Source organism: Mus pahari, chromosome 2, assembly GCF_900095145.1.
Source record: "Mus pahari chromosome 2, PAHARI_EIJ_v1.1, whole genome shotgun sequence".
In the NCBI taxonomy this organism is placed as follows: Eukaryota; Metazoa; Chordata; class Mammalia; order Rodentia; family Muridae; genus Mus; species Mus pahari.
The window spans coordinates 22,669,758-22,688,001 of NC_034591.1; the positions used below are offsets into that span (position 1 = coordinate 22,669,758).

An 18,244-nucleotide genomic window follows, 5' to 3' on the forward strand; every position below is an offset into this window, starting at 1 on the left:
AAAATGAAAGCCTAGACAAAATTCTGTTCAAGGCTCTGAAGTTTAATAACCGAACTCCGTTTAAAATAACATGGAAAGATCTCCAGCCCGCCTTCCTAAGTCGCCGGCGGCCGTCCAATCGTAGGTGGGTCCAAGGGATCATAAGGCGGGTCCAAGGATCGAGGCGGGGATGAGTGCCCGTTGATGTAGGCGGTCTAAGGACGCTGCATTCTGGGAGATCTGGGGAGGTCCTCTTGGTAGGCTTGGCAGCAACAAGGAGCTGGGAGACCCCAACAGGTCTATGCAGTGTATTTCCATTTTTAATTTAGTGAAATGGTTATTTTATATTTTCAGACCAGACTTACAAATTTCTTGCAAATATACATTATATCTCAGTTGATATTGATCAGAGAATGGCTATGTTTCACGTTTGTCTTGAGTCAGTGTTAAAATCTTCTAAATGTAAAGTGTACCTGTGATTTAAATGATAGATGCCCACAGGAGCTAGTAACATCCAAAGCAGGGGTCATACGGTATTCTTTCTGACTCCTTGCCTGGTAGCACCAACTATTACACTAGCTGCACAACTAGAGCTTGCCAGTATCAGTTCAGAGCACACGTATGTCTGTTTTTATGATAGGAGCCACTAGTTTAAGGTCCTGTCTTTTTTTTCTGAGTTCTACTTTCAGTTCAAGTGTTCCTGTTTTCATGTTAAGAATCTTGGTTTCACTGCATAGAGACAGTCCCTCTGTATGTCATTACCATGGAAAATCATGAATTCTTTTCTTCATGTATATTTTTTAGTTGTTTGTCCTAGAAAAGACATTGTTTGCTCATAGCAATGCTAAAATGTCAATTATTGCAATAAATGTTACTTTGAGGGTTTTGATGGGTCAAGATTCCATTTCAGTCCCATTGCTGTTTTATATATAAATTTCCATTTAAAGCAGTTGTTCTCAGACTGTGGGTCTGACCTCTTTGGGGATATCAATTGACCCTTTCACGGGGATCAGCTAAGAACATTAGAAAACATACAACTCATAGCAAATTTACAGTTATGAAGTAGCGATAAAATTTCTGGCTGGAGGGTCACCAAAACATGAAGAACTGTGTTAAAGGGTCATAGCGTAAGAAAGGTTGAGAACCACTGATTAAAACTTCCTGACATAGGTTATTAAAGCTGTTTTGGTTCTGTAATTTTTGCAATGTTGTATTAGACTAGTAATGTTTCTGGTAACCAGTAATATACAGATAGGCTATAGAAAATTTTTCCCTTTTATTTTTTAAGTTAAAACTTTGTGCATATATTTTAATCATATTTTCCCCTTCCCCAAATCCTCTCCTCCACCCTACTCATAGAGTTTCATGCTCTCTCTTCCTCCCTCCAAACAACAGAACCAAATGTCAAACCAAAGCCCAGTAAACCCACACTAACACCCCACCCCCCAAAACAGTAGCATGCCCAGGGCCTACCCTGGGGTGTGGTTGATAGGATCTACCCAGTTCCACTCTCATTTGAGAAAGTTGATTTTCCCTTTCCCAAAAGGTAGCAATTGCGAATATTTTCTTGCTTAAGTGTGGAACTATGTTCACTTTCCTTTTCTCCATACTGGTGGTGAATAAGTTTTTGTTGTTCTTTATTTAAATCAAGGATGAAATTTATAGTTTTAGGTTGAAATTAATCTTTAGCAGTGTCTTTCTTGTTTATTAGCTGGTACAGTAGAGCTCTGGGCCAGGGTGTGGTGTGTGGTATCCGGTGCTGGTGATTGGGACTTGCTGGATGATAGGTCCTGAGTGCTATTTCATGCAAATCATGTCTTCGAGACTGCTGCAGCAAATCCCATTTCTTTTCTGATTACAACCTCACTGATGAGAATCAAGATGATGCTCTCTAGGAAGGAAAGTCTTGCTTTTGAGTGCTTACAGTTTTTACAACATGGCTGCAATGCCTTATAATTATTAGCACTTAAGATAGGGAAGGGATGATAGACATTTTCTCTTATCAGATCTTTAAGGAGTAGCAGGAGAATGTGGTAGGAGATCCTTCCAGCTGTCAGATATTGTCAGGCTTACAAGCAGGGAATCCAGTTTAAAATGCAGGTGACATAATACCCAGCATCCTCCACTTGCTTCTGGGATTCTGATTAATCATGATTACCATATATTATCATACCATCAAATTTAATCATATCAATGAATGGCCATCTGTAGCAGTAATACAAGCAGCTAAACACAGTGGAAAGAGCCATTAAAGGTAGAGGTGACTTATCAGATTCAGTAACCCATTAACTTGACTCTGTTATGTCAGCATTCTGTATGCACAGCACTGGAGGTGGGGCTGGGTTAAAGGCCACACTGACAACCCAGAGGCCACAAGATAGCTATTGAAATTGTTTCATACAGATTTCTTATACAGCAGTCAGAATCGTCGCACGTACAAATTCTATGTGCACAACCATTTATGCCTGGGCATTCCTATGGAGTTCAGACGACAACTTTTGAGTGTTGGTTTTTCTTCTCCAACCTGGGTTCTCAGGTACCCAGGCTTGGCAGCAAGAGCCTTTACCCATTGAGACACTTTTCTGTCCCTAGATGATATCGTAATGTAGACCACCACTAATGTTGCAATTTAATTATACAAACTGTTAAACACTGTTAACCAGTGTTAACAGTTTAGTAATGTAGGCACATGATAGAAAGTTAAAAATCAGAACTGCTCTCTATATGAAGAAAATCTCTTTGGGGTTAGGGGTGTATTCTACAAAGAACACACCAGGGTTTGTTTGTTTGTTTGTTTGTTTGTTTGTTTTATATTTGAAAGAGCGCATGCACACATGCCCTAGGTCTTAGGGATTACCCCTCAGGATCTGTGCACTTTATTTATTTTGAGGCAGGATCAGTCACTGAGACAGTGCCATTACACAGGGTCTGTGTTGGCCTTGCCAGTCACTGAGCATCTTGTCTTTTAAATGGACTTTTGCATGTGTCTGGGGTCTGGCCCCTCTCCTGGGGCATAAGGCGCCTGAGGTTCACTGGCTTTGTTGTACCTGCTGGTGACTTGTCCTTGCTTGTTGCTATGTAGTGTTCCAGTATTGCCGTTTGTTTGCTCACTATGGTGTTCCTGGAAACAAGTGCTCATCCTTAGGTTGTCAGTGGGTCGTGTGGAAAATTTGGGAATTTACAGGCTATATGCTTTTTCTCCATATAACTAGACCACTGCTTTTGTTGTTGTTTTGAGACTAGGATCTCTGTATAGCTCTGGCTCTCTTGGAACTCGTTCTGTAGACCTGACTATGTCTTCTGAGTGCTGGGATTAAAGTCATGTGCTACCATTGCCTGACTTTGCTTTTTAATTGCTTCTGTTTTCTTTAAAAAAATAAAAATAAAAAAGTCTTAGAACTAATTTTACAAGGTTCTAACAGTCGTTGGGAGGATTTGCTAGTAAGGCCTGTTAATAGGCACAGTGGTGGCAGGTTTGTATGCACTGCTTGTTTGTGACAGAATGTAAGATCTCTTGGAAGGTTGCAAGAGCAGTATTTTATACAACAGAGAGGTTTTTAGCTTACCATTCTAGTTTATTGCTTGAACCAACAACAGTGCCTTGCATAAATTCACTCAGTGTTCCTGAAACTTCCTTCTTTAGAGTATTTAACTTGTATCTATAAATAAAAATGCTTTCTAGGAAAATCAGTGTATTAAAACAAGGTACAACCTGAAAGGGAAAAAAAAAAATCTATGGAGAATGCTCAGATAAGAGGATTAACACATTGTGATAGAAGGCTGTAATTTTAATTATGCCCAGGGTCACTGGTGTTCTTTATTCTTTGCTTTTAACCCATTTAATCAGAATTAACTGAGAGGTGTTATTAAGTGTCAATTTGTTTCTTATAGAGTTCTTTGCATTTTAAGTGAGATTAATAAATGAAAACATGTTATACAGGAAGGTTGTAATTTATTGAAAGATTCAGGAAATTTCAATGACATTGTTAAAGTATTTAATTACTCTCATTAAAACATATCAACTGACCCTTTTAGAGAAGCTGATAAGTCTCATAATAGCAGTTGAAGCCCTTTTATTCTCATCCTTATACGATTAAGTTTTTGCTCAGCAATTTATGCAAAGTTTCCATCTATGTTTTTGTAATTGCAGTTATCAGTTCTTTCTGAATAGAATTAATATGGATAATGTCATAAAATTAAGAAGAGACGCAAAAAAGTAAAAAACACAATATGTACAGGAATTACGAGGGGATAATAATCTATCTTGGATTTTTAAAGAGATATATTTAAAAAAAAGCAGAGCAGTTTGAGTGGATTAAACCAGTCTTTTCTTTCTAATGGTAGAAGCACTTTAGTACTGCAAGTTCCATGACAACACAGTTCTAAAGGAATTATGCATTTGGTGAGAGAATTAGTCATTTTCCAGGCTATATACCCATGTAGTAGTAGGAGTCACTGCAAGAATGACATGGTAAAGTGTTCTGTGACTTAAGCATTGAGCTGAAGGAGATGGAAGAATCTCAAGTGTGGCTGCCGTTCATTTGTGATGGAACTCTTAAACCTATGTTTCTTCCTACTAAGGAATAATGGCTTGTTGAACCTTTCTAAGTACAATATTGTCTGTATGACTTGTGTGGGCCAGGATGTGTTCAGGGTCATACACCAGATCTCAGTGACTGTAAGAGGGGAGGATTGAGAAAGGGAGAACATATTCGGTTGATGGTAGTTCTATAATGTTTTGAGGACCTATCTTACTTACCTGCTCATTTGCTACCTGAGTGCCTGCATTCCAGAGTAAGGCTTGCTAGATGGTGTATACCAGCTGAAGCACCCCTGGACTAAAGAAATTAGGTAGCATTGTAGTTGTGGCCTTGTGAGATCCTAGGCTGGAGTAGTGGTAATTGAATCTGAGGGTAGCAGAAGCAGAAACTGGCTAGGTAGAGGGAATCAGGAAAGACAGGATATGAAGCAAGGCTGAGATGTAGTTCCAGCTAAGAGTCCTGAGCCCCAGACCCTTACCCCTACTTAAGGCAGAGCTCTGAGCATAAGTCCCAGCTTGAGTCAGCATGTGTATATAAGGGTTTCCCCTCCTCTTAGGTAGACCCCAGAAAAGCAGTGAATGAGAGTCTGGGTGGCATTTGAAACATCTACAGATGTGGTTTTGATACCTAGATGGCATCAGAGTGCCTATTTCATGAGTACCCAGAGTTGGCTGACCTCACAGGTAGAACTATAGAATGTCCTTACTACATGGCTCATTTGTCAAGTTTCATGCCTCTGGCTCTGATGTGCTCTAGACATTTGCAAGTATCTGGGAGAAGAATGAGGATAATTTATGGGAGGCTTTAGCTTTCTAGATTAGAGATTCCACTCGCTATATATGCTTTCCTACCTGTAAGACCTTCAGGGAAGGCTGCATGCCAGAGCCTTGCTAATTCTCAGAACATGACAGACACACTTGAGGACCTCTAGCAACTAGCTGTCTTTGGGGAAGTGGAGCTCAGGTTGGTGTAAAACAAATGGCACTGGTATGTATTAATATTTTATTAGCACCCATATTCTTGTAGTAACAATGGGTCCTCCTCCTCTTCCTCTTCCTCCTCTGTTAACTGCCATCCACAGACTTAATTAAGCCTTTGGCTAGCACTTGAACAAATTCAGGAAATTACTTACATAGATGTTGTGATGGATGGGTTATTCTTTGAGAAATTTCTGTCACAATGAGGATATTTCTAGGGTTTTTTTTTTTTTTTTTTTTTTTTTTTTTTTTTTTTTTTTTTTTTTTTTTAACCTCTTTTTATATTTAGATTTAACCCCCAAAAGTACTTGTTGCTATGTATGGGGTGAATGATTAGAGCTGGACTTTATCTATCTTATAGATCAAGTCTCAGTTCAGTCTAGAGCAGAGCAATGGAAATGGACAGTCTTAGAAGTAGACAACAGACTGTCCAAATAACGTTGACTCTTTAAAAAAAAAAATGGTGGTTGTCTCTAAGATTAGGAGAGACAGAATCTATGTTTATCTTTACTTTCTTTTCCAGTACTATTACAAAGCCAGAGAATCTGAGAGTGCTAAAACCTGTGGTCACCTCAGACCTTGGCTTTTGTGCACTTTGTGAGTTTCAGATACAATCAGCTCAGGAAACTTCAGGCTAAGACCCCAAACCAACCCACCCACCAACCAACCAATCAACCAACAACCAACCAACCAACCAACTAACCAGCCAACCCACCAACCAACCAATCCACCAACCAACCAACCAGCCAACCAACTAACCAACCAACCCACCAACCAACCAATCAACCCACCAGCCAACCAACCCACCAGCCAGCCTCCCAACCTCCCTTCCTCCCCTTCTCTCCTTTCCTTCTCCTGCCTTGTGTCATGCTATAAATACCAGTGTGCTTTGTGGAAGCCAGTGTTTTAGTGTGCTGCAGTACTTCCAAGTTTAGACTGTAAGGTTTGGTATTAACTTGCTATTAGAAGTGGGAAGTTATTTATTTACTAACTATAACACCTCATGACAGCCTGTGTGCCAGATTTTGTGCCAAGTATTAGTGTGTATAATAGATATAGCATTATGCCTTACAGACCTTCAGTTAGAGGCAGAGAGACTGAGGGGGTTTCAGGTTTTCAACTCCTTTGGTTCTCACATGACAAGGAAACGTGGGAATTATCAGCAGTACTGTGCTTCATTTCACAGTTTAGATGACTGCCTACAAGTACATCATGCAAGGATGACAATGACATGTTTGATAGTTAGGTTGTTTGTTGGGTACTGTGCAGAGTACTTTTCTGTTCCATTACTTTTTTAGGTATTGTTGTTATTCCCATTTTACAAGTGAGTAAACCTGGGCCCAGACAATAAGTCACCTTCTCTGGGCTGCAGCTGGGGAGTGACTGGGTAGAATGACAGGGTTGAGGCAGCTGTTAGTCAGTTCTGGATTCTTCTGTACCGTGGAACAAGTGCTATAGTCAGTGTTATTGTGAGTATCCATTCTCAGCTAGGCCCTTAAAGGTTCATCTGGAAGCCAGAATAATGCTCTGCTTAAGAATTACCATGAGTCTTAAGCTTTTAGGTTCCAGTGAATCATAGAATTATCATACCCCACACATTGTAATGTTTAAGAATATGCATTTAAGCAGCATATGGGTACCAGAAAAGAAAACTTAACAGTATTAAGAATCCAAAGGGGCAAGATTTGAGATCCCATTATATTTTCAGTTTAATATAAAAGGGTATCTTCAGAAGTAATGAAGATTTAGATATTCTTCTGTGGACTCTGATAGTATGTAGAGACTAAGAAGTTATGTACCTGGGGCCACAAGAATAGCTCAGTTGGCAAAATGCTTGCCATGCAAAGATGAAGACCTGAGTTCAATACCAAGCACACATAACAAATCTGGATGTAGTGGGGCATGCTTGTAATCGCAACTTTTATGAGGCAGAGACAGGAGGATTCCCCTGGGACTTGCTGAGTTCAGAGTAGTCTTGTCTGAGAGAATAGGTGTGTAGCACCTGTACATGTCTTATGTAAGTATTGTGTTAAATTCTTCCCTCTTCAATTCCTCCTGCTCTGCTCTTTGCCAACTTGTTAACATAGCTAAAAATTGAGGTGCCTGAAGCATACTCACTGTTAAAAACCACATCAGTAGCATGCCTTCAGTGCTTGCTGTAAGTCCGTATACTGTTTGTTTCTATGAAAAAATTGACTAAATGAAGTAATAGAATGAAAACTTAGATTATCTTAAATAGGTTGCTATTAAAAATTAGCACGCACATTACTAATGACTATGCAATACTTGGATGTATCCAAGCCTTCCTGTTTAAGGCTGCTCAGACTGTTGCAGGCATAGAAGAAGCTGTATTGCAGATCAGAGCCAGAAGATGATTGGATGGAAAGTGACCAGGGCAGTGGGAGAAGAAGCTGACTAGGGATAGGAAAAAGACTTCCCAGTGATGGTGGACCAGTTCAAATCACTTGGTGATACTAATCTTCTGTAATGAGCCTTTTCATTGTATAGTGAAAAGCAGGCTGGGAAGTGGGAATGTGGGTCATCTTGTGAAACAAACCTCTGGGCCTGTCTGAAATGAGGAGGGGTGGCAGAAAGTGCCATTTCTACCAGAGAAACTGTTCTCAAGGGAATTTTGTTTTTTTGTTTTTGTTTTTTAAAACAAAACATGAATAAAGTTTTTAAAGAAATAGATGCATTGTAGAAGTCTAGTATAGTTTCTAGAGTTCATAGTGCCACAGATGTTTTGTATCTAAGGGGAAAGTTGATTACTGTTTGAAATCTCTAATTCTGCGACCTTTGTCTTGACAATGATAACCTGTGGCAGTTCACACTGAATTTTTTCAGTGAAATCTTTTGATGTGGTTGAGTGACTGTGATAAAGTTACCAAAGTAGAGGTGTGACTTTGACTTTAGGCAGTGATTTGACATCATAAAGATTTTGTTTCTTGGTCATGTTTGATGAGGTAATGGGCCTTGTATGGGCAGATGATGGCAGTCTTTGAACCAGAACACCTTTGGTCCTCTGTAGGTGATTATAAAGTGCATGATGATGTTCTTGGAGTCACATGGTAGTTATTAAAATTCTAAGAGGGCTGGAGAGATGGTTCCGTGGTTAAGAGCAGTGACTGCTCTTCTAAGGTGCTAAACTTCCATCACCTGCATGGCGGCTCACAACCATCTGTCATGGGATCTGATGCCCTCTTCCTGATGTGTCTGAAGATAGCTACAGTGTACTTATGTATATAAAATAAATCTTTTTTTTTTTTTAACGTGAAAATCACTGTAAGGTAGGGAGTATGTGATCCTGCATTCAGGCCAGCTTTCTTCTCCCAGATCCTCTGACATCAAGATCGACAGTAGAACCATAGGCAGTCAACAGTGGATTCAAGTAACCTCTTATAAGCATGCCAGGTGCCTGACTCTAGAGTTGGGGTTTCACCTTATTCACACATGTCCACACATGCTGAGTTCTAAACCATTTCTAATCTTCTGAACTGTTATGAGAGGTGGGCCCACTGTTTGTGATTTCTGATGGCCTCAGTGTGTTCCATTTCAAACTGTCCCTGAGGTGGCAGTTCTACACAGCTTTGGAGGACAGTTGTCTAATTGGAAAGTGTCAGGATTACTGATTTACTTGGTGTGGTGGTTAGTTTGTCAACTTAGCACATGCTAGAGTCATATAGTAAGAGTGAGTCCTAACTTAGCAATTGTTCCTACCAGAATGGCCTGTGAATAAGCCTCCTGGGCATTTTCTTAATTGATGGTTGTGATGAGAGGTCCCAGCACACAGTGAGGTGGTGCTACTCTGAGCTAATGCTCTTGGAAGAAAGCAGGCTGAGATTAAATTAATCCAATAAATCTTTCCCTGAATTTCTTTTTTGTCATGGTGTTTTATAACAGCAGTAGAAACCCTAACTAAGGCACTTGGATCAGAAGCCACAGTATCAGTTATATACCAGAGGTATATAAACTGGTTCTCATTCATTCATTCATTCATTCATATATTCTTCCTCCGTCCCATTCTCCCTTTCTTTCCCCCATCTCATCAGATGTCATATAAACATAATTTCTAGTTTATAATCCAGGAAATTTTGAAGATCACTCAAAAACATGTTTGGATATACTTACAGGTGTTGAGTCATTTTTATCTGAAATGGGTAGGACCAGAGTATTTCAGGTTTCAGAGTTTTCTAGTCTGGGAATGAATAACCTGGATTATACCCATTGAGTAACCTTAAACCAAAATTTGAAATCTGCAAAATGAAACTTTGAGACTTAGAAAGTTACTGATTTTTCAGACTAAGGATGCTCAAATTGTATGTGGCAGAATATGCCGACGCACAGAACTGAAACTGGAGTGCTCACACTATGCTCTTACATGTAAAGAATGTTACATACAATGCACATGATGTGTTTCATTGACTTCATGGTAGAATGGGCATGTCTGTTAGAACTCCTTATTCAGGCTTCTTAAGTATCAGCATGGTAACAACCTATGTTGATAGAAAAAGTTTTCTGTATTTTATCAAAGTGAAGATGTTAAAGAATCCTCTCAGAGCATCAGGGTAGTGATGTGTCTAGCTAGTACCATTTTTGTGTTTGTGTTCTGAGGATGGGCAAATATGTTTTACATATTCACAGGTTCCTCGTTATTGACTGTGCTTTGAGGAGAAGGTATCTTGACATCTTTTTTGGTAGCAAGAAACTTCTTTAGGTTTGGTGATGGTTGCCTCAGCTTCATTTGACATAGCTAATGTGATCTGTGGGGATTTCTGTTCTATATCTTTCAATAAATCCTAATACTTTATTTTGAGAAAGATGTAATGCTTACATTTCAAACCTCATTTTATTGCCAATTTTAGCCAATAGGTTTACAGGTTTGTGGTAAATGGGAGTGTTTGTTTTGCATTATTTTTATTGTGCCCCCAGGTTCAGGCTTGCTCTCTTGGTCCCTCCTTGCCTCCCTCTCCTCCCCTTCCACCACCTGTGTGTTTTGTGTGTGGGTGCACATGTATAGGATCAGAGGTTGATGCTGGATGTCTTCCTCAGTCACATTTCTGTCTTATTTTCTGAGGGTTTATAACTAAATCTGGAACCATTTTAGCTAGTCTGATTGATTGATCAGTGAGTCCTCCTTCTTCATTTCCTCAGCATTGGGTTTCTAGGTCTGTGCTATCACAACCTGTGTTTATATGCATACAGAGGGTTGAAACTCAGGTCTTGATGCTTATGAAGCAAGTTCCATTGAGACATCTCCCCAACTCTAAAGTAGATCTTTACATTTGTTGTTGTTTCTGTGTGCTTGTGTGTAAGATGCGTGTAAGGAGGTCAGAGGACAGTTTGCAGGGGTCAGACTCAGGTCATCAGATTGGATGTGAGATACTTTGCACCCACTGCCGTCTTGCTGGCCCTAGAGCAGACACTTAAAGGCAACAGAAAAAAGTATTTTTGGTGTTATAAAATGGGGTCACATTTAGGGAGAGTAGCTAAAATTAGTAATAAAACAATAAACAAAAACCACTAAGAGGTTTGCATTTATGAGGAAGATTGTTTTCTAAATTTTATTTTTAATTATATATGCACATGTATATTACATGAGAGTACAATGCTAACAGAGGCCAGAAGAGGACATTGGATCTCCTATAGGTGGAGTTACAAGTGATTATGAGCTGCTTACAGTCATCATGCTAGAAACCAAACTCAGGTCCCCTGCAAAAATAGCAAGCATTCTTAACCACTGAATTAAGAGTTGAGAAATACTGGGTTACTTCTCATAGATGCGGTAATACTGCATGAAAAGAATTTGATATTATTTCATTTTAGAGCACTTTGTGCTCTTTCTTTTTCTTCTTTGAGTAGTAGTTCCTTTGATACTCGCACAGATTTTAACTATCTCAATGACTACACTAAAGGACAGTGAGATGAGGTCCTTTTCCTTTATCTTTCTCTGTTCTACTAGTAAAATAGAGTTACTGAGAATGATCGAGTTTGTTGGTTAGTTTGGTTTTCTTTGGGTGCTTGGTATAGAGCGTAGGGCCTCACGGTGGTGGCAGAGGAACACTCTTGCATTGAGTTGTAACCCATCCTGAATGTAAGTTGTTTTTATACAAGAGAATCAGCTATGTCATTTTTCTTTTAATAATTTGATTTCTTAAAATTAATGTTCTTCTGTTATCTCAGATTGCTCACTTTTGTTAAGGCACAAATTGAATTTTTTTTTCCTATTTTTGAAGTAAATTGCCTCATAGCTGTAGATTAGGGTTGTGTGAAGTAGACGTTACTCTTTTGGATTTCTGGAAGTGAAAGTCAACAGTTATGTAGATTTGAATAAATCTTGAGGCAGTGCTATGGCTCTCTAGTTATGTTAAATTCCTGAATTTTTTTGATGCTGCATTTTGATTCTTGATTGTTTTATGGCAAATCCCTTTTTATGGAATATCATATATATTTACATATAGATATTTATCTTCATGTATGTACATGCTTAGGCAACAGAAAGAGGTAGGCTGACCATAGGACTAATTGTTAAGCTTGGGATTCTGTGTATGTTCTGAAGCCTACATGGTGTTTCTCATCTTGTTTTCCATTGTTCTTTAGGGCCCTCCAGAGTTTCCACAGCACACGCCTGGACCTGTTCCCAACAGCTTTAACCAGCCACCTAGACTTCCTCTCCAGGACCAGTGGAGAGCCCCACCCCCACCTCAGGAACGAGACCCTTTCTTCTTAGGAGGTACATGAAGGGATGTAATGGGCACAGGATGAAGTGACAGCTGCATTGAATGATATACCTATGCAGTTACTGCTAAAACAGAATTTGCCTCCCACTAGAAGATGTACTACTGTGAGTCTACCAGTCATCTCAGTGGCTAAAATCAAACAGTAATTGGATCTGAAATATGACAGTCTTCTACAAAGAAGAAATGGTTTATAGAAAACAACCCACAAAATCATGCCAGGATAGCTAAATCTAGGATTCTTTATAAATTACGATGCTAACACTTGAAAATAGTGAGGTAGTTCCTGAAAATACTCATTGTAAATGTCGCTTATTTCCTTGGATAGAGGGATTTGAGAAGAGCTTAACCTAAGCTGTATGAATACAGGGCTTGGGCTGAGCTCAGAGCATTTCTTTCTCTGTTCTAGGCCTGTCTGAAGCTTCTAGCCTCTCTGTATAGTCTGATCTTCCAAGCTGACTGATTAGATCTGCTGCCTTTGTGCTTCTGCCTGAATTGCTCTACTTGGCCTCATAACTAACTTTGGCAATACATTCTAATCTTCTGGCTCTTTTTCATTCTCTGCCTTGTTCTGTTTTTACCTGTGTCTAGCTTGTTCTCTCTGCAGTCTGTCTCCAAAAAACTGCCGAACACACTCACCACCAACATTCTTTTTCTCAATGCTCTTAAGTAGCCTGTCTTTCCTGTCTGTTCTTTGTGAGTAGAATGTATCCTATCTCTCACTCATTCTGTCAGTCTTTCTCTGATCTATCACTTTGCCCCTCAATTAGATGTCACTTTCAAAATATGGCTGCTCCATTCTACACAGTAACCTCAACTTCATTATTAGGGATTAAAGGTGTGTACTAAGGGTGTGTCCATATTCCAGCCAGACCATACTGTAATCCAGTAGGTATCAGCATTCTAGAGAGATCTTACCTTAGGCTGTGATCCTTTGCCAAAGCAGCCATGTGGCTGTATTAAAATTCCTCTATAGCTTATCTAAGAAGTTTTTCTAACTCGAAGGTAATGAATTACTATTCAGTTTCAGGTGAACCAAGGTTCCCCAGTCATCTTTTTTTGGAACAGCGAAGTCCTCCTCCACCGCCGCCTCCTCCCACGCTCCTGAACAGCAGCCATCCTGTTCCTACTCAGAATCCCTTACCGTTCACTCAGCCTGGACCAGCTTTTAATCAACAAGGACAGCAGCCAGTGTTCCCTCGAGAGAGGCCTGTAAGACCAGCCCTGCAGCCCCCAGGCCCAGTGGGGATCCTGCACTTTAGCCAGCCAGGGTCAGCAACTGCCAGGCCTTTCATTCCTCCTAGACAGCCATTTCTACCCAGCCCGGGACAGCCATTCCTGCCTACACATGCACAGCCTAACCTTCAGGTATGCACATGAGCTAGCCATGCCTGTATGGTGCTAAGCCTTTGTGGTTCACGAAAGAGAAGTTTCAGGTTTTGTTTCTGCTAACTTATGGTTATGTAAATGATATGAGAAGTAGTAGTCTTAAATTTACTGTTGACATAGCCAGCTCTTCTGGACAGTATTGTTTACTTCCTTAATACTAGGAAATGTGGTAAAGTGATTCGCGTTTTCTAGGAACTGAACTTGGAATTTTAAAAGTGATGTAAGACCACTAACATTTAAAGTATTTAAAGCCCTAATAGTTTAGCTTGTGTAATGCTTTCTTAGCACCCTATTCCTGCTCAGGAGAAACAATGGCCTTCCTTGGTGGGGAGAAAAGGTGTGCTCTTTCTCACTCTTTATGTGACAGACTTGTGCGCCCTCTGCTGGTAGGCATTTACTGGCCAGTATAAGAATTGTGACACTTTTCCTATCATTCATTCATATATATAGGAATAATAAATCTTTTTTTTTCTTTTGTGGGAGGGTTCGAGACAGGGTTTCTCTGTGTAGCCCTGGCTGTCCTGGAACTCACTTTGTAGACCAGGCTGGCCTCGAACTCAGAAATCTGCCTGCCTCTGCCTCTCAAGTGCTGGGATTAAAGGCGTGCGCCACCACCGCCCGGATGTATTTTAATCTTAATTATCAAGGTATATAGTGATCACGTGAGTTGCAGAGGTATTCCTTAATTCCAGAACTTGGGAAGTATTGTGTACCCAAAAAAGGGGTAGGGAGAGTTGGTAATAATATACTTGTCTCAACTATTTGGATACCCAGGGAATACAAGAATGTCTATTTAGAGACTAGAAAGATGGCTCAGTCATTAAGAGCATTTCCTGCCTCTCCAGAGGATGGGATCCAATCCCCAGCACATCCGGGGTGGCTCACAATCATTTGTAACTCCAGTCCCAAGGGATCCAAAATCTTCTGGCCTTGGTAGGCATCAGACATGCCCAAAGTACATAGACATACATTCACCTAAAACATCCATACACATAAATAAATTACTTAAAAGTATATCTAAGCCGATAGCTAGCATAGCAGGTAAAAACACCTGCGGTCAAGCCTGATCACCTGAGTTTGACCCCTGGAACTCACATGATGGAAAGAAAGAACTGATGCTAGCAAGTTATCCTCTGATCGCCTCGGGCACATGCTCATGTTTGTGCTTATATACTCACATGTACACACAGCTCGTCAAGCAGTAAGTAAGTTAAAAAGAGTATACATTTAAGCTAAAAAAGAAAAGATAACTATTTACAGTGTTCAAAGCAGGTTAAATATTTTGATTTTTTAAAATAAAAATAGAAATAATTTCTCCTTTGTTATAGAAATATTGGAATATAGGTGAATCTAAAGAAATTAATAACTCTATTACCAAGCAGCAGTTGCCATGAACATGTAGTTAGAAAGCATTGTGTCCTTGCGACTGTACTTTTTCCCTTGTAGACCCTTTGAGCATGCTGTGGGAGGTTGCCTTTTATGATGATGCATATGTTTAGGCAAACAAAGGTAGTGTCAGCAGCCAGTTGCTGCATTTATGATGGCGTTAGTTCTCCACATAAGCTTCTTCTCATGCTGGGTTTTTAAGGAAACCATTGCATTGAGATCTCCCTAGCACATTTATTAATAAGCTGTTGTTGTTTCTCTTTCTTTTGTAATGGAAGGGACCCTTGCATCCTCCGTTGCCACCACCTCATCAACCACAGCCCCAGCCGCAACAGCCCCAACAGCAGCCCCAGCATCACCAGCACCAGCCGCCCCTTCAGCCTCCCCTCCAGCCTCCACACCAGCCTCCCCCACAACATCAGCCTCCCCCTCAGCATCAGCCACAACAGCACCAGCATCATCACCACCTTTCTGCTCCTCCCCCTCCTCTGATGCCCATGTCTCAGCCGCAGTTCAGGCCACATGTACAGACTGCCCAGCCACAGCCCAGCAACAGTCGGATGCAGTGTGCCCCACATCAGGGGCTCCGGCATGTGAGTAACAGATGTGGGTTAACTTACAGGTTTTATGGAACGTAATTTTTGAGCTAGTTAATTTTCTAGTTAATAAACAGTTTATTTTCAAAAGCAAAACCAATTTTTTAGAGTACTTTGCAAAAAAATTTAAATTTTAGATATTAACTTACCTTTTCTGAGTCTTGAGTTTTCTGTAGTGATTAGATAGTACTGTTGAGTCATTCTTCCAGTGCAAGGGGCTTAGCTTTTGATATAGATTATCTGCCTCTAGGTCCTGATTCAGAGCTTACATTCAGTTATAGGAAATTAACTTGTATTTGTTCGTGGTGTTAGATTTTACATGTGGTCTTCTTCTCATCCATTGAAAGGAACTGGGAAATTTTAGGTTGGTATGAGAGTAAAATGTAGCTTCCTTCCATCATTGTCTTGACTCACAATATCCTAACACAATTCCTTTCTATAATTCTGCATCTTCATCCTGTACTTTTATCCTCATAGTTTGAGCAAGTCAGTGAGTTGCTTTGAACCTGTTTTCCTAATCCTGCCTCTTTATGTTGTAAAATGACTTGGACAACACCTTTAAGGTGTTTCTAGCTAGAGGAGAGGCATGTGTAGTCCTGTTTCCTTGTTAGGGTGATGTCAAGCTCAGTTCCTCGTTGTCTCAGCCATCTCTGACCCTTGACATGTAGGTTCTCTTCTCAGGCATGTCTCTTCTTGTGAAAGAACTTTGTGGCACCTTTCTCCTTCAGAAAGCTTTTTATAAGATTAAAACATAGCGTTGGGTTCTGCTGTTCCATTTTAAACTTAGGTAAAGTAGAAACAATGTGCCATTGATACAGTTGGGTCCTTGAGGCAGGCAGAGTGAGGTGTTATTGTAGTTATTGTTTGGCCCAGAATGCTGCTAAAAATGTTAGTCCATTTAATGGAAAATCACTGGGTTTTACTTTTGTAAGTGGAAGCTGTATCTTTATGGAACTGAGTCCTAAGCATCAAGGCACACAGCAACACTTAGCATTAAAAGTACTTGCCAGAGAGTAAGGGGTTTACCTCTCATAAAGGAAGGCAGTTATTGATGACAGTGATCACTTGTTTTACTTGCTAATAAACTTGTGTTTCTTTTTGTGACAGAATGCAGCATCTCAGAATATAAGCAAACGGCCCATGCAGCAGATGCAACCCACTGCTCCCAGAAACAGTAATCTGCGTGAACTCCCCATAGCACCTTCACATGTTTTGGAAATGAGTGGTCATCGATGCTCCTCTACACCTGTTGCTCAGGTGAAGTCCGTTGTCAACACATCCCCACCTTGTAGGGCTGTGGTGTCTTCCAGGAGCTCACAGGGAAAGACGGATGCAAAAGCCAAGCCACTGAGTCCTGAGGCTCAACCTAAGGAAGAAGGAAAAACAGAAGCAGAGGTAGGACGCCTTCCTGGGGTTCATTGTCTCTGGAATAGAGTCCTGAGTACCAATGTATTCTGCTTAGTTCATGCATGCAAGGATTATATTTGTACAGTTATTGTTATATTGTATAGAATCAATATATATCCAGGTTTAGGAGATGTTTTCTGTAAAGGACCTCCAAGTTCTATAAATGTTCTAGACGATCATAGTTACTTACTTTGGCCATTGTGGTACAAAGTGGTTTATAAAAAGTTCTTACAGGAACAGATGTGTTGAATACCAGTAAAACCTTACTCACAAAACCATGTGGTTCTGCGGCCTTAATTATATTAGGTAATTAAGAGTAGGCGCGGGGTAATAAATGTGGATTAGTATTTTATGATTTTCACTTCTTACAAACCTCAACTTTCTTACCTGTTAAGTGAGGATGAAATAAGGTAGGGTGTATCTGGGAGCTGGGCACAGATAAGTACAGCACCTGTAAAATCCATGTTGAGTGGACTGATTATATTGTTCAGTGTAATGATAGCAAGAATTGAGGGAATTCATCCTTCTAAAATAAAAACCAGTTAATACTGTTTTAACCTTTTAATTAGGCTTTCATTGTTCAGGTTTTCTTCTGATAAGTGATTCCGATGTTATTAATTGTATCACATCAAAATTAGAAAGTCAGAATGTTTTGGATGGCATTTAATAGACATATTAAAAGTTTGATATGTGGGTTTCATAATCAGTGCATGAAAGAAAACTGGCTCTACTGAACTGGAATGACATGGTTTATAAAGAGCCTTTGTGATCTGGGTCTTGGGTTGCATCCTTGTAATCTCAGCTACTCTGAAGGTTCAGTGAGGCAGGAAAATCAGTAGTTCAAGGCCAGTCTGGGCAACTTAGATCCTTCTCAGAATTAAATAATAATTATAATAATAATAATTTAATAATAATAATGTGTGTGTGTGTGTGTGTGTGTGTGTGTGTGTGTGTGTGTGTATTTTCCCCCTCCCCCGGTGGTAAAGCATTGGCCAACATTCACAAGACCCTGTGTTCAATCTCAGCAAACCCTCCTCCCTCCAAACCTAAATAAAATGATCTTTTGGGGGGGGGGGTGTTGAGACAGGGTTTCTCTGTGTAGCCCTGGCTGTCCTGGAACTCACTCTGTAGACCAGCCTGGCCTCGAACTCAGAAATCCACCTGCCTCTGCCTCCTGAGTGCTGGGATTAAAGGCATGTGCCACCACACCTGGCTTTTTCTTTTTTCTCTCTTTC

General features: G+C 40.2%; 1 protein-coding gene across 4 annotated transcripts in view; it reads left to right on the forward strand.

Moving 5' to 3' along the window:
* The window catches only part of Rbm33 (RNA binding motif protein 33), a 103,896-nt gene that overhangs the window by 56,461 nt on the left and 29,191 nt on the right, over nucleotides 1–18,244 (forward strand). For all 4 annotated transcript variants that reach the window (XM_029533888.1, XM_029533889.1, XM_029533894.1 and 1 more), the window contains 4 exons: nucleotides 12,095–12,227; nucleotides 13,256–13,599; nucleotides 15,285–15,599; nucleotides 16,710–16,997. In XM_029533888.1, coding sequence (XP_029389748.1) covers nucleotides 12,095–12,227; nucleotides 13,256–13,599; nucleotides 15,285–15,599; nucleotides 16,710–16,997 — 1,080 coding nt within the window. The remainder of the gene's footprint in view (nucleotides 1–12,094; nucleotides 12,228–13,255; nucleotides 13,600–15,284; nucleotides 15,600–16,709; nucleotides 16,998–18,244) is intronic.